This window comes from Sceloporus undulatus, chromosome 4 (assembly GCF_019175285.1).
Source record: "Sceloporus undulatus isolate JIND9_A2432 ecotype Alabama chromosome 4, SceUnd_v1.1, whole genome shotgun sequence".
NCBI lineage: Eukaryota > Metazoa > Chordata > Lepidosauria > Squamata > Phrynosomatidae > Sceloporus > Sceloporus undulatus.
Window position 1 is genome coordinate 134,241,320 of NC_056525.1, and position 15,054 is coordinate 134,256,373.

The 15,054-nt window shown below is 41.6% G+C and overlaps 1 protein-coding gene across 1 annotated transcript in view; it reads left to right on the forward strand.

Moving 5' to 3' along the window:
- The window catches only part of LOC121929257 (START domain-containing protein 10-like), a 20,561-nt gene extending 6,206 nt beyond the window's left edge, over positions 1-14,355 (forward strand). Inside the window, exons 2-6 of the mRNA XM_042464625.1 lie at positions 9,119-9,266; positions 11,138-11,241; positions 11,888-12,005; positions 13,293-13,345; positions 13,957-14,355. Coding sequence (XP_042320559.1) covers positions 9,119-9,266; positions 11,138-11,241; positions 11,888-12,005; positions 13,293-13,345; positions 13,957-14,169 — 636 coding nt within the window. The 3' untranslated portion in view covers positions 14,170-14,355. The remainder of the gene's footprint in view (positions 1-9,118; positions 9,267-11,137; positions 11,242-11,887; positions 12,006-13,292; positions 13,346-13,956) is intronic.
- The last annotated feature ends 699 nt before the right edge of the window (positions 14,356-15,054 follow it).

The window sequence follows — 15,054 nt, forward strand, 5'->3', positions numbered from 1 at the left end:
GAAATCCCTGGGGCCTAGCCCTATGAGGAAGAAGAAAAGCATTATGCTGTTTATGAATAAGGGTTTTATACCACATACAGACTGGCATAAATGGGGCTCAGACTGCAACAGATTCCTGTATCTCATCTTTTGTCTAAGACAGGAACCCAGCACGAACAATAAGATTTCCTTGGAAGGTAGCTTATTCTCTCCTTTTCAAATTGATTTGAACTCTAATCTGTTTTATTGCTTTCACCCAGACCTCAATTTTACGTTCCTACATACCCGAAGCATCCAAGCTCTTTCTTCTTGGGCCATCCCAGCTCATTAAAACACGTAACCGAATGTTGCCAGCCATATATCCTTGAGGAGAGTTGCCCTGAGCATCTCTACTAATAGCTCCATTGACTAAATCTTTGCATAAAAATTATAGAGTAAGTGGAAGAGGTCCTGAATTGTTTTGCAGTGTCAGAAGCACTGGGTTGTAAAGACCTCTTGAAAGGTCATTCAGAACAAATACCAAAACTAGCAGTTCCAAACGTAGGTCGCTGTTATCTATTTCTGTACTTTGTGAACTGGCAGTAGCCCCTAATGGGAGAACTCTGTGACTGCGCTAGTCAGATTAGGGAGAAGAACTTAAAGGTCTTTATCTGTGCTAGGGAGAAAGTTCTGAAAGTGGGAGAATAGCTGGTACTGTAAGCCATAGATTTGATCCGGTCACCCAAAGACTATGTGAGGAACTGTAACAGGCCTAGGGCCCCAGAAGATAAAGGAAGAACGTCCCCCTGGAATGAGAATATGAATGAGTGATCAGAGACTCAGAGAAGAACTAGAGGCAGAGTTAAGAAGTGGAAAGAAGAGATTCATCCAAGTTATAAACATGAATTATCTGGACAAACACACAACATGCTATCTATGCCAAGAGCCATTAATGAGCACAGTCGCACTTTAATGCATCTGAATGCCAGACAAATACATCCCCAGCCCTGTGCCAGGAAGGTTGATGAGATGATTGCAAAGAAGGTACTGTGAACAATGCCGGCAGAATAGAACATGTGTGGACAGAAAATGTCCCTGCAGAACCTGCCTCTTCTTTGGGTTTTGGCTCCCTCTAACTTTTCTTCTAATCAAATCAGACATCTGCTATTGCGAAAACAATTCCACCTATTCTCTGTGAGAAATCTGCAGAAAATTTCTGTCCTTTGGATTGGACAAGATTAGTTCTTTATTGTATGATTAGTGGTACTAAAATAATAAAATCTGTAAGCAAAGCCACCCTGAGCTTACTCCTTCAGGAGGCTTTTGCATTATGGATGAATACCCATCCACCTGCACTTATTCAACACATTCCATAGCAGTTATGGCCTGGGGATTAGCTGCTCTTTTAGCCTTGTGGATTTTTAATGAGCCACTCACCAGAGCCCAAGTAATTAGAGAAATTCTTTTTGTAAATTGGCCTTTCTCTCTTTTCATACTTGTTTTCATCCTACCGCTAGAATTAAAAGGGCCCATATTCTTCCACATCAGTCTGCACACCCATAAAAGCTGTCTTGTTTGGAAATTAGCTACTGATTCACTTCAGTGGTGAGTTATTATCCTTGCTCTCTGACCCAAATATTTCCGCAGCTTGGTATTGTCATCTATGAAGCCAGGTCTGCTGTTACTTCTTTTACACATATTCCAAAGTGTCATCTTTCTCACCAAAACAAGAGAGTGTTTGACACCCTAAAGAGCTTATGTCACCTTAAATGCCAGTCTTTAAAATTTCCACACAGTTCCTTGTTGTGACTGTTTAAAATAGTATCACAAAATGACCTGCAATTTTTTTCATGTCAGGCAGCCAGCTTGAGCCACAGGAGTAAATGATGAAATGTGCCCTTATATGAACACTGCTGGTGTAGTTCATCACCATGTGCCCAGTCCTATGGCCCTTATGGCCATCTTTTGCCAATGGCAATTAATTCAATCATGTAACACTCACACTGATAGCTACTGTGTGGTTACTCCTCTTGTACTGTGGACAAGCAGCTCTTCCACTGCAAACACATGTTCTCTAGGGTTTCCCAAATCTTGCATTCATACCTGAAATACGCATCAACTGATGCTTCCAGGATCATCGGGGCATGGTACAGACTTGTTTTCATTAGCCCTATTTGTACATTCAGCTGAAAGTGTAGGACCACAAATGGTGTAGGAAGTGCAGGGCTGTGTGTGCTCAAAATGTGAGATTGTTTACTCATTCCTAATTCCTCATTTGCACAAGGGTTCAAGATAGACTATGTGAAATGAAATGAGGCAGTTATCAGCAGAGATGATGACAGTGTATCATGAGCCCAGATGTCCACAGATAAGGCCTAGGGTTATGAACCCCACAACAAGATCTAAGAGCCCTTTCACCCACATAGTTTAGGTACTATGATTCCACTTTAACCGCCATAGTTTCATGCTACGAATCCTGGGTTCTGCATTTAGGGAGGGATATTTAGCATTTTGACCAGAGAATCTAGAGCCTCAGCACACTTCATATCTAGATCCCGCAGAATATAATCATGGCACGTTAAAGTGGAATCATAATGCTATAACTGTTGTGTGAAAGGGCCCTGGGTTACTCCAAAAGATACAGTTACTAGGGCTTGTTCCCACTATGAAATACAATGAATTGCCAATCGGTGTAAATGACCCTCGTTCCCATTTGAAACAATGTGATCGAATCCTGTCATGATGAAGCAAGGCAAAGGGGAAAAAATGTGTTTTTCAGAGGGTCGTTTCAAAATGGTTCTTTTCAGAAGAATCGATTCTGAAGCGAGTTCAATAAGTGAAAATGATAGATCAGAATCGATTCATTCTGGAGGGGAGGGACTAATGGCAGAGGGATGTTTACCATCCTTTCCCAGTTTTTGGCAGATCCACTATTCCCCCCCCCCCCAGCCTTGCCTTTATACCTTTTTTTAATTAAATTGATAGAATATTCATTTGATTGATTTTGCAACTATTTGCTAAGGCAAATAGTTGCAAAAGCAATCAATTGAATATGCGATTAATCTAATTGTTTAAAAAAAGTGTGGCAGGGGCTTGGGAGGGACCCGCTTACATGACTGATGATGCACAGATAATTGACATGCATTTTGAAGTGGTCCAAACTAGTGGGTCGACAATTGCACCAAAAAAGAAGTGATAACAAGGGGTAATGAAAAAATCTGCTTTCCCTAGACTTTGGCTCCATGTCTGTGTTCTATATGAAATAAATTTGAAATATGATACTTTGGAATTTGTGCGTAAAGAAGTAGCACCAGACCCGGCTTCATAGACGACAATATCAAACTGCTGAAATATTTTGGTCCTAAAGCTTTCTTTGTGAATAGAGAGTTGTCAAGCAGTTGCAGGCACATCGGTTGTAGTCAATGTAAAAAATAATGATGAAATTGGTCTGTCCATAGTCCAATGGGTTCTGGCCCAACCTAAATCATACACCCTTACTCATAACCAGTTTCAACCATGTGCATGTACCAACCTACTCCAGTGTCTCACAAGTACTAGCCCATCCTCTCTGTTCCCAAATGTATGTTCAGAACAAAAGTCTGAAAGGAGATTCTAGGTGCAATGAGAAGAATATACATTTAGAAGCCTCTGAACAGCTGATAATCCTGATAATGCAATGTTCCTGATTGTTTGGGGGCAACTAAGGCCCCCATTCTCACTGGCACTTTTGCGCTGGAAGGAACTGGGAAGCTTCACTTTCTCCCTCCCCGAATCTCTCCAGAAGCAAGTGCTGACTACCAATCAGGGGTATTTTAACCCGAATGCCCTCATGGAGAAATTGAGTTTAAAATGAAGGTGCCTGGCTGTCAATCAAATTTCAGTTCCACGATCATCATAGGTGACGTTTCCAGCACTCATCGGGGCATCGGAAGTGTGCTTCCCCCTCTTTTTTTTTTTTAAAAAAAAGCAGGCACCAGAATGCGCACTTTTTGTCAAATTTAAAAACCTCCTCTGTGTGTGTGTGTGTGTGTGTGTGTGTGTGTGTGTTGTGGGCATTTGGGTCAGTGCAGGTTATGATCTGCCCTTGGCCCCATTTTCAACCCCAAAATGCAAGCTAATACCATCTCTGCATCCTGTATCCCCCCTCCTTGCCACCCCAGAATGCCTCATACACATGTAATAATAATAATAATAATAATAATAATAATAATAATAATAATAATAATAATAATAAATTCCTCACCTCGGAATGCCAGAAAAGGATGCGAAGCCATGCGTTTTTTGCTTTTCCTAGGCTACCCTTGAATTCCTTAGACTCTAGAGACAGTAGCAAAAGCATTCTGTATCAATTTGCCAATTTGCCAAATTGGAAAGAGAAACGTTGTAACATTCGGATTGTAGCATTCATTTGCAAAGGAAAAAAAGCCTCTTACAAAGTGATCCTTTCAGCATTTCCCCTTTGCTGGAAGCGAGGAAATGAAAGGGAAAGTGAACAAGCAGCTAGCCACGTTCTATCTAATATATATCTACTCGAAGCAAAAAACATGCACATTTTTTGCCAAAAATAATTTTAAAAATAAAAATAAAAAGGGAAAGGTCCCTGCTGGAGAGCAGAGGCTTGGCTTGCTCTGGCCCTCTGACCTGCCCTGAATTCATCCCATCAGTCACCCCGATCCCCCCTTTTTGCCTCCTGTCAGATTCCCCTTTTTGCATTCTTCCTCTGGCTCCTTCCTCCTCCTCCTCCTTCGCCCCGATGAGGGGAGGGAATGCCCTGCCCACTGCCCTCCCTCTGACCTAAATCCCTCCCCTGAACTTGTCCCAATCATGATCGGGGTCAAGTTCATATTCAGCAGAACCCAGGTTTTTTCAAAAGAGAAGGCTTTTGCCCCGATTGCAAATAACCCACGCTAAGGGGCATTTGCCACAAAACGCTTGTGCATGCCTCTGATTGGCTTGTGGGAGATTTGGGGCCAATATGAACTTCACATGAAAGAATCGATTTCTGATCTGGGGTAAAGTGTCGTCTGAATGGCCCCTAAGGCTGCATTCTCACTGCAGAAATAAACCAGTTTAACACCACTTCAACTGCCATGGCTCAATGCTATAGAATCCTGGGATTTGTAGTTTGATGTGGCACCAGAGCTCTCTGACAGAAGATTTAATATCTCACAAAACTACAAGTCCCAGAATTCCATAGCACTGAGTGATGGCAGTTAAAGTGGTGCCAAACTGGATTATTTCTGAATCCAGTTAGCATGCTCTTTCAGAAGTGGAGCAACAGGGCCAGCACAGATAGGAGGGTAAGAATGCATCTGGCTGCCATAACTCCAATCCTGCACCCTTTTCACATGTTATTTCCAAACACATGCCAGTTCACAAGTGCACAGAATCAAAGGGAAAAGCACACAGCATTCAGGAACATGTGAACCAGCCTCTAGTCCCATGGGAAACAGTATTTCTGTGTGGTTGGCAGCATAGAGATGAGTGTTACCCACTATGTGCCCACAGATAAAGGTAAGAGAAAGTTGCAAAAGTGTAAGTAGTCTCCTTACCCATCTGCAACTGTGGAAGAGGGAATAATGCTCAGGAAATGGCACAAAATTGATTTCAGTCTGCAAAGGAGAAATAAGTTCCACACATGCTGATCATTACTCTGATTGAATAACACATCGGTGAATCTTTTACTCTATCTGAAGCAGAGTTCTGTTCAGTTCATTGGCCTGCATACGCTTTAATCAAGACACTGCTCTCTTAGAAGGAATTGCCATCCCCATTCAACATGGGGCCTCTGCAATGAGGCAGGTTTATGGCCAACCGAATCTCCTTAGCCATTACCAAATCAGTCTTACATGAGCATCTCCTCATGAGACAAGACAGGATGTCTCATTGGCTCATTATCATCAAGCTGTAATTAATCAGTGATGTGATTAGGTTTTCAAAAAAATCAGCCAAGGTTCACTTCAGCCAAGACTAAGGATGAAAGAAAAGATCAGAGGGAGCGTAAGAAAGAATGTGGGGCTATTGTACATTAATTCTGCTGATCTCCACCATACTCTCTCTTATCAAGTGTATAGTAATCACTGTTTCCTGTTGTTTCACCAGAATTGTGCTTTCCGGACAATGTTAAGAGTTAAATCAACATTTTAGAAACAAATTTTTGACATCTGCTGGTGTAAGAAATAATCATTTAAAATAGGAAAACTATAAATAAGGGACATCTAACCATCTTAGCCTCAATATGTGCTTCCAAAGAAGGCTTGTCACTCTGCTTCAGGGACTAATGACACATGACATTAAAATAGTGCTTAATGCTTCCACTCTTATTTTGAAGGGAAATGGAGTGATTCAGTGATGATGCATCCAAAAAACACAAATAGAAAAAGCAATCTTTCCTCCTTTTTCTTTTAGCAGAGGTTGTAAAAGAAAAAAAAGGGAGGGACTCTTCCACCAAGAAGCCTCTCACCTATGAGCAGACTTTTCTTCTTGTTCACTCCCTCCACCCCCAGATTAGAAAGGTAGTCGCTCAAAGCACAGCTGTCTTCTCCTCTCACATATTTGCACTCCTTGGCAGAGTCTAACAAGTACCAATATTACTTGTACACCTTACTTTTTATGGTAATGAGGACATAACACCTCCTTTCTATCTTTCTTTTTAAAATTTAAATCAATGCCAGCACATCATGGTTTCTGGCATAATGAGTAATGTGCATTTGTCATTTTTAAAAAAAAAATCAGCACATTTGTGGGGTTTTTTTTCCATTTCCCTCTTCTCAGGCCTTGAGATAAATTTTAAAATAATGCATTAGCAACACATTACTGACACATCACTCTGCCTCAAATGATGACTATGCTTAATGTGTTAGGATTGATTTTTAAAAAGTAATTCCTAATTCAATATGATCTCCAAACTTCCCTGTCTGAATGTTTCCAGAAGAGAGTTTTATTTTGGAAGCACCCTGTACATCAATCATGACATTTTACAGGCACCCCTGCCATATTCCCATGTTTCCCCCCATTGCTTCTTTCATCTTTTTTTTTTTCCCTTTCAAGAGAAAATCTGCTCAGGAGGAAAAGACAGAACAGCTGTGCAGTGCTTTCTGACTGAAGTATTAGCAATGGAAGTGCCATCAGTAAGTGCCCACTCTCTCGCTGAATGGCAGGGCTGTAGCAAGGAGGAGGGCAAACAAGGCAGAGGTGCCTCTTGCTCTCCTTCCTCCACACCATCCAATGACATGAAAGGAAGCAGGTGTCAGATCAGATTCTGCCGCTAGGTACCACTGCAGACCTGGCATTCCCTGCCCGCCAAGGTGCCCAGGGCAGGCAGGCAAGGGAGCAGAGACTGGAGCAGCTACCACATTCTTTTGTTTACCCACTTGCTTGCTCCTGTCTGCCTCATGCTATCTGGATGCTCAGGAGGACTTGTGATTCTGGGTAGAGGAAAGGAAGGGAGATTGCTACTCCATTTGGTGGTTTGGCTTCACCAATGGGCTCGTTTATTCTTGTAAACAAGAATTCTTGTAAACAAGCTAATAAATGCTACTGTTAGGTGTATTTGGAATTGATTGACTGAGCAAAATGAAAGAGTGCTCACCAATGGCTCCTCTTCATCCTGGAGAGAAATTATTAGTGGGGTTCTGTACTGGGCCCAGCACTATTCAATATTTTTGTAAATGATTTAGATAATGGAAAAGAGGGTACACTTGTCAAATTTGCAGATCACATCAAACGGGGAGGGGTAGCTAATACCCCAGAGGATCAGATTTCAAAATAACCTTAACAATTTAGAGCTGGGCCAAAACTAACAAAATGAATTTCAACAGGTACAAATATACAGTACTACATCTAGGGAGGAAAAATGAAATGAACAAATATAAGCTGGGTGACACCTAGTTTGAAAGCAGTACATGTGAAAGGGATCTAGGAGTCTTAGTAGACCACAAGCTGAACATGCGTAAACAGTGTGATGTGGCAGCTAAAAAAGCCAGTGCAATTCTAGGTTGCATCAGTAGGAGTATAATGTCTGGATCAAACAAAATAATAGTGCCACTCTGTTCTGTTTTGGTCAGACCTCACCAGGAGTACTGTGTCTAGTTCTGAACACTACAATTCAAGCCAAGCTGGAGTTTGTCAAGAGGAGGATGACAAAATGGTAAAAGTTCTAGAAACCATGCCTTATGAGAAGCAGCTAGGGAGCTCAGTGTGTTTAGCCTGGAGAAGAGAAAGTTAAGAGCTGACATGATAGCCATGTTTAAATATTTGAAAGGGTGTCATATTGAAGATGGAAAAAGCTTTTTTTCCCCTGCTCCAGAGTCTAGGACCCAGAACAATGGATTCAAACTACAGAAAAAGATTCCACCTAAACATTAAGAAAAATTTTCTGATGGTAAGATCTGTTTGACAGTGGAACATGCTGCCTCAGAGAGTGGTGGAGTCTTCTTCTTTGGGGGTTTTTTAAAAGGCTGGATGGCCATATGTCGGGAGTGCTTTGTGTTTTCCTGCATGATTGTACTGGATGGCTGATGAGGTCTTTTTCAACTCTATGGCCTGATACATGCGTATACGCATGTAAATGATAAATGCGTCCTAAGAGTCCAGAAGCTGCACCAAAGCCATGCTCCAGTCCTAAGGACTGGAGTGCGGCTTTGGTGCGGCTTCCAGACTCTTAGGACGCATGCATCATTAAAACACCATACCTCCAAAGTGACCTGAAGCAGCTTTATTTTGGCCTGTCTGTATAGGGCCTATGATATTATCATTCATCCAATCCATGGTGAGGAATTTATATTTGAAGATGTCTCCATATGTTTCATTTTCTCTTTTACATTATATGATCACAGAAAACAGGAGTAGATTTTTTTTCAAAACATGCTTAAGAAAGAGAAATGGACAAACACACTGGCATTTAGTCATGATGGTGGGTGAGTGGGTGAGTGTATGCAAAAACCTGCATACAGCTTCTGTCCTCCCTTCATACAGAAATGGGCATGTTTGAAGGAAAGATTCTAGGCTTTTTCCACTTTCACAATCCAGGCTTTATGCCATCTCTTGGTGATTTTTTTCCTTTTTTTTTTTTTTTTGCCATAGTGTCTGATGATCCCATAGTTTTTCTGCTCATTAAATGCTCTTCAGTGGATAACCAGACTGATTCCATTCCACACAGATGCAGATCACGTGCAAGGATGTGTCTCCAGAAACACTGTATGATGTTCTACATGACACCCATTACCGCAAGAAATGGGACTCCAATATGATTGAGACTCATGACATCGGGCGCCTGACTGTCAACGCAGATGTGGGATACTACTCCTGTGAGCACCATTTTGCATCATGCACTTGACTGGCAGGGAACTCCTTGCTTCTCTAGCATGCTTCTCACCTCTATGCTTCTCAAGCACCATCCATATATTGGCCTGGAGCAACTGTTGATTAAGGGACTTGTGTTGTTGTTGTTTGTTGTTTTTAAAAGCCATAGGGATACTCAGACACAGTAATTCATTAAATCCTGGAGTCCTTTGCATCACAACAAAAAATCAGCAGGGGTTCTACAAACAAGCCTCATTCTTCATTCAGACTATATTATGCTCATTAATGTAAATATCTACGAAATAAGCATAATTTTGAATTTAAAGATGACATTAAATTTTCTTAAAATGTGGCATTTTGAAATGGCCATAGGACTGTCTTTGGAAAGCAGCAGTTGGTGTAAAGCAATAATGGTGGTGGTAGTTTTGTTTATATCCCACCCTTTTCCTTGTTCAGGACTCTAGGCTGCTTACAACAGATAAAACGTACTTAAAGTCTGCAGGATACAAAAACTAAAAAGCAATTTATCAAAAAAAAATTTAAAACCAGCAAAAATGAAAAGTTAAGAGCAAAAACTATGGTGTACACGTAGAAAAAAATTGTTGAGTCATGGGGGGGGACAGATAAGAGCTAGAAATGTACATACTACTGCTTCTTCATTAACACTAGTTTTTTTGTGAAGTCAAAGGCTTTCATGGCCAGCATCCATAGTTTTTTGTGGGTTGTTCGGGCTATGAGGCCTGTTCTAGAAGAGGTTTTTTTGACGTCTTGCCAGCAGCTGTGGCTGGCAAAATGTCAGAAAAACTCTTCTAGAACACAGCCTCATAGCCCAAAAACCCCACCAAAAACCATTTTTTTTGTTTTTGTTCTGTTTTGTTTTTACATAAGCACGTTTCACATAAATTATTTTAGTAATCTGTACTTTACAATCCTGCAATGTAGCCTGAGATTCAACCCTTAAAACAGACAAGGGAGAGGACAAGGTTGGCATTAAATGCAACTGACTTGCCGAAAGCCAGTGGTAATTTCATCAGCAAACTAGGGACTTGACAGCCTTTCTTTAAAGTCAGTACCCCAGCTCCATTTCAGGTCCTTCTGAGTAATTAGCTCCTTTCAAATAATTATGCATTTGTTTTTGCTTCTTTTTGATATGTCTTAACTCAGTATGGTGTGCCTCTCACAGAAAGATCAAATTGCTTCAGAGGAAAAGTTGTAGTATGTTGTACGTGGGGAAATAATTTATTTAGAATCATAGAATCATAGAATCATAGAGTTGGAAGAGACCACTAGGGCCATCCAGTCCAACCCCCTGCCATGCAGGAAATCCAAATATTTATCTGGAAACCACATGCATTGCTCTGTGACATGTGTTTCTGTAGGGAAGACATTCATAACTGCAGGGTAGGTTTGTAATTTAATTAATGATGAGCCTCCATGTGTCCCTCCATCACATATTTTTCTGGACTTATATATCAATATAATTTATGTTTGCTTTTCTTCCCCATTCTTTGATATATTCCTTGGGGGAAATGCCCTCTTCACTTCTGGCATGTATATGTTAGTATTACTTCTAGGCCCAACTCCTTTCTTTCAGTTCCCCCAGGAGACAGAAAGGAAAAAACATGCAACACAAGGGGTGATCTATGAAACAATGGCTAATCTATGAAAACATTGCCACGTTGAAATTCACATTTTTCTTGAGTGATACATTACTTCTCCTTGGAGTTTTCATTTCACTCTAGTCAATAAAAGGTCATCACATAATATATTAGTAGTTAAGTTTTCACTAGACTTGCTTTGTTTTTAATTTACCATGCCATTGCTAACAGTCTTCTCTGTGTCTCTCCCTTCCTGTCTGTCTGTGTGCCTTTCTCAGGGAGATGCCCAAGTCCTCTGAAGAATAGGGATTTTGTTACATTGCGCTCCTGGCTGCCCCTTGGCAATGACTACATGATCATCAACTACAGCGTCAAACATCCAGTGAGCTGCATGCTCTTTGCTCCTAGCAGCTGATCCTCTGTTGCCTGCAAGTCCTGCTACAGCTCACTGGGAAACAGGGGTGCTTATTGTCCCTGGGTTGGTACCTTGCTAGTGAGGAGGAGGAAGAGGGTGGCCCCTTTGGCAGAGGTTGTAATAATTACCCAAGTTTTTTTCCCCTCCAAGTCTGTCCTTTGACCGTGAGGAATCACAGGTCTATTTCATAATCAACCTCTTATATAGGACTCTCTACACACACAAACACACCTCTCTTTCCTGGTTCCCTCCACAACCTCTTAAAGGTTCATGGGACAGTTTGTTCATGAGATGGTTTCATGCTGAGTCAAGGGATTTCAGGCTACTGTAACAAGTAAGTGGGTCTCACTTATTGACACCACCACCTCCACAGTAGCAATGCTCTTTCCCTCACCACATATCTTTCTGCTTGGTTCTCCCCACCTTCCTCATGTACCACCACCCCATCATAACTCCTCTTCAATCCCCCAAGGGCTTTTGGTAAATCGAGACCTCGCCAAACCCATGATGCATGTTGAACTACTCCACAAGTGATCCACAAACTAAGTGGATCAGTGCCTGCAGGATTATTTTGTGTTAGAACCTGGCCTTAAACTCTGAGGTCTCTCTGCAGAAGTATCCACCCCGGAAAGAATTTGTGAGAGCCATATCCCTGCAGACAGGCTACCTGATCAAGGCAACTGGCAACAGGGGCTGCATTCTTTACTACCTTACCCAAGTGGACCCTCGAGGTGAGTATCGTCAAGATGGTGGTTGGGTAAAGGGAGGGTGTGTGACTGGGAGAGAGAAAGGGAAAAATATTCATTAGTGCCCACCTGAGTAAGAAAGTCTGTGTTATTTTATTCATTATATCTATATTTCATTCTTCTTTCAAGGAGCTCAGGGTTGCATGTGTATTCTCATTCCTTTCCTGTCTTACCCTCCCAACAACATAATGAGGTAAGCCAAGATGTGAGATAGTGATTGGTTAAAGGTCACCCAGTGAACGTCATGACTAACTGGGAATTGCTAACTCAGATATATTGGCCAGAAACCTGTATCACTTGTAACTGAGTACTTAACTAAGGAAATTAGTGCACTGGCTTTTATTCCCATGCTAGGTGTGGGATGTAAACACACAGGGACTAATTCTATCACATAGCCCTGTCCCTGGGCAGTACTCATCACATATCTGACCCGGGCTTCTCCTGGACCTTTTAAAGAATAGGATTTCCCCATTCTTTAAACAGTCTGGGAGAAGCCTGGGGTGAGTATGGGATGAGTACTGCCTGGGGATGGGGCTTTGTGATAGAATCCGTCCTTGTGCATTTACATCCAGAACCTAGTGCGGGAATAAAAGCAGTGTGCTAATCTCCTAAGGAACATCTCCTGGCTCAGCCCATCAAAATCTGATGGAGGCATCGTTGAACTGAGGCTCTGATGATCAGTAGAATAGCTCTCCTTCTCCCATATAGCTGATGCAAAGTAAAGTAGGTTGGGAGGCAGGTTACAATTGTGGCAATGGTGTCAAAATAGTCACTAAATTTGAAACAGTTATCTAGGTAACTGTTTTGTATTCATGAGCATTACCTATTCACAATTTGAGAATTATAACAGTGCATTATGCATTTTAATCAATGGTAAATCCAAAAGTATATCAGTAAGAAAAGCAAAAGGTAAATTCAGTAAGGTGTGATATGATGCCAAAAATATAAACCAGACATAAACAGGATCCTATAGTGGCAGTTGTACTGTTAAACTACATGGCAGAATTGGGATACCATTAAAGATGGCAGAGTGGGAAACAGACCCAACCCATGGGGAACAATTGACTTAACATATTCTCATAAGACAGCTCCTATTGAAAAGAGTAGGACCTGTACAAAAACAATGCAGTTATTATGTGAGAGATGGTTACACAAACAGGATCATCATCATCATCATCATCATCATCATCTTTATTTTTACCCTGCCTCTCTGTCAGAATGATAATCGAGGCAACTTACAATTAATGACTGGAGAATCTGACTTGCTTCTAGGTTCGTTACCAAAGTGGGTGGTGAATAAAGTCTCGCAGTATGTGGCACCAAAGGTAAGCTGTAAGTGTGCATGGGACTCTATGCAATAGCAGAGTGGCAATAATAGGGGAACAGTACAAATGTAAAGCAAACCAGACAGGTTTGGTTGTCTATATTGCTGACTTCTCAAGTACCTAGCTTTGTACAGCCTAAACATGGCTCCATGCCCCTCTGAACTCACTGCTATCCAGGTGATCTGCATCCCTGCATTAGCCCTGGGCTTGCCTCCTGTTTCAAATTCCTTGTTTCCCCTTGACGTGAATGTTTAGTTGTAACCAACTGCTCATCTCCATTACTTGGCCAAAGAGCTAGCATTGTCCGAAGACAACTCTGGTGGTCATGTGGCCAACATGACTGCACTGAACACTGTTACCTTCCAACTGAAGTGGTATCTAATATCTACTTGCATTTGCATACTTTCCAGCTGCTAGGTTGGCAGAAGCTGGGACTAGTAATGAGAGCTCACCCCATCATGCAGCACTTGGGCCTCGAACTGCCAACCTTCCTATCTTACAATAGTCAGAATTGGCATCTTAACCACTAATCCACCACATCCTCGTGTATAAGCCATCAGATTTTGTGGAAACACTGACCTAGGTTAATCTTTGTACTTTCCTTTTTGTAGGCCATGAAGAAGATCTACAAGGCTGGGCTAAAGTATCCAGAGTGGAAACAAAGGCACGAACCTGGCTTTAAGCCTTGGGTATACCCAGAACAGAACACTCTGCCCAGCATCAGCTTAGCTGAGCTCTCCGTGCAGCGTGCTGACTCACTGGAAAACATTGATGAGAGTGGCCTGTCTGAGGACAGGATGCGCATCAGTGATGAAGAGACCTGAGACTAGCTACCATCATCTGGATAGGCAGCTCATCCTCTTCCTGTGGTCTGGATCTGGGTCTTCCACCAGCCAGAGCACAGAAGTCCTCACAGTGATTCTCCATGCATTTGGGCATACATCTCTGTACTCCTGCTCACTTCTTATTCCAAAGACACAGACATACACGCGCACACACAGATACACACATCAGAGTGCTACATAGCACTGTTGCTTGTAAGCAATACAATCTGTCCTGAAGGTTACAGATTAAAAGAAATTTTGTCTGAATTACTCTTGTTATAAAGGTCTTCTTCTTCATTTCTAAATTATATTATCAAACATTTAATTATTTGCCTTCATAAAGTGAAATATCCCAAATGCACATAGCTCTAAGGTTTTTGAGTAGCCACAGCAGCTTTCTAAACTGCTGTGAACAAAAAACCTCAGCACAGTTGTGGTGTCATGGAAAAGTTTGAAGTACAGACAGTTGTCATGATATACCTCTAAGGAGAGTGCAAACATTCATGCAACTATGCTAATTAATTTCAGAACTGATTCTAGAAGTTTTCATCTTCAACAGGAGCAGATACTTTTCAAAGTTTATGGGCCTTGATTGCCCATTCCAAAAAATAAACAGTGTACCTGATACTACGATAGGGAAAGCTCCTAGCAATATATTGTAACAAGGAAAATTCATTTTCCTTCAGCAGCTCTGAGGAATGCCTCTAATCTCAAAGTAAACAGGAGCCAGAGGTGAGTGGCAAATTATATTGTTATACCTGCTAATCCAAGTACTATGAGCCTCTGGACCCACTACACTGCACCACACCATATCACATGACGGTTATGGCATCCTTCCTGTACAAATTATAGTGCAAAGAGCCCCTGAGAAAATACAAAGGAGGT